At 35.0% G+C, this 934-nt stretch overlaps 1 protein-coding gene across 1 annotated transcript in view; it reads right to left on the bottom strand.

The window, feature by feature from the left end:
- Window positions 1-521: 521 nt before the first annotated feature.
- The window catches only part of SAMSN1 (SAM domain, SH3 domain and nuclear localization signals 1), a 35,416-nt gene continuing 35,003 nt past the window's right edge, over window positions 522-934 (bottom strand). Inside the window, exon 8 of the mRNA XM_009072502.1 lies at window positions 522-881. Coding sequence (XP_009070750.1) covers window positions 682-881 — 200 coding nt within the window. The 3' untranslated portion in view covers window positions 522-681. The remainder of the gene's footprint in view (window positions 882-934) is intronic.

Genomic DNA, 934 nt, shown 5'->3' on the forward strand with positions numbered 1-934 from the left:
AATTGGACTGCATAAGCCATTCAGATGGCTGTGTTCTTCTAAAGGATAAGGAACACAGAGAGCTGGATTCAGATTCACCCTACAGTTTTTTCATGCCTCAGGATAAAGTACAGGAGACGATAATCTACTTTAGAGCTCATTTTGAGGAAGAGTGGTATGAAACAGCTTTAATATTAATGAGAATTAGCTTGATACTTTTCAAAGTAGGGTGTGAATGCATCCACTTTTTTATTATCATGATGTATCAATGAAAATACATTCTGTACATATATTAGCAAAACACAGCTGAAAAGAGAGAAGGTGTGATTAATCCATACATTTTAAAAATAAATACGTACAATATTTACATTTTGGGCAGTTCCAGAAATGAACATCTCCAGATTATGAACCGAAACCTAAAAATTCTCTATTATTATAGAAAATGCATTCTCTGTACAAATATTTATAAATACTTATGTATAAACTTTTTCAGTGAAATGTCTGCAGATTCATTGAAAAGAAAAACATGAGATATTTTTCTATCAAATGTCCACATAGTAAACAGTCTAGAGCATCATGCATCAGACAAAAGTAGATTTTCAGTGTTGATAAAATTTTGTGTTCTGCTTCTGTGCCATCACACTGACAATTCTGGATGTCTTTTCTGAAAATCTGCAGAAAAGCAGCAAGACTGAATCAGTTTCACTCAGTGATTGCTATCGACTGCACCATGTCAGACAGGGCTTCCGGGTCTGCTTCTTCTTTACCATTATCTGAATTTTCTGATGAGATGTAACAGCCAGAATCTCTTGGACAGTCATTTAACTGTGATTTGTCAAAGCCATGATGAGGGCTTATGCTCTGTGTCTCCTGACCATCCTCACTTTTCTGCTGTTGTTCAGCTAGCAAGAACAGAAAAAAGAAAGAAAAAATTGTCAAAATAAGTGTCATGGGA

The sequence above is a fragment of the Acanthisitta chloris genome, unplaced genomic scaffold, assembly GCF_000695815.1.
Source record: "Acanthisitta chloris isolate BGI_N310 unplaced genomic scaffold, ASM69581v1 scaffold3234, whole genome shotgun sequence".
Classification (NCBI taxonomy): domain Eukaryota; kingdom Metazoa; phylum Chordata; class Aves; order Passeriformes; family Acanthisittidae; genus Acanthisitta; species Acanthisitta chloris.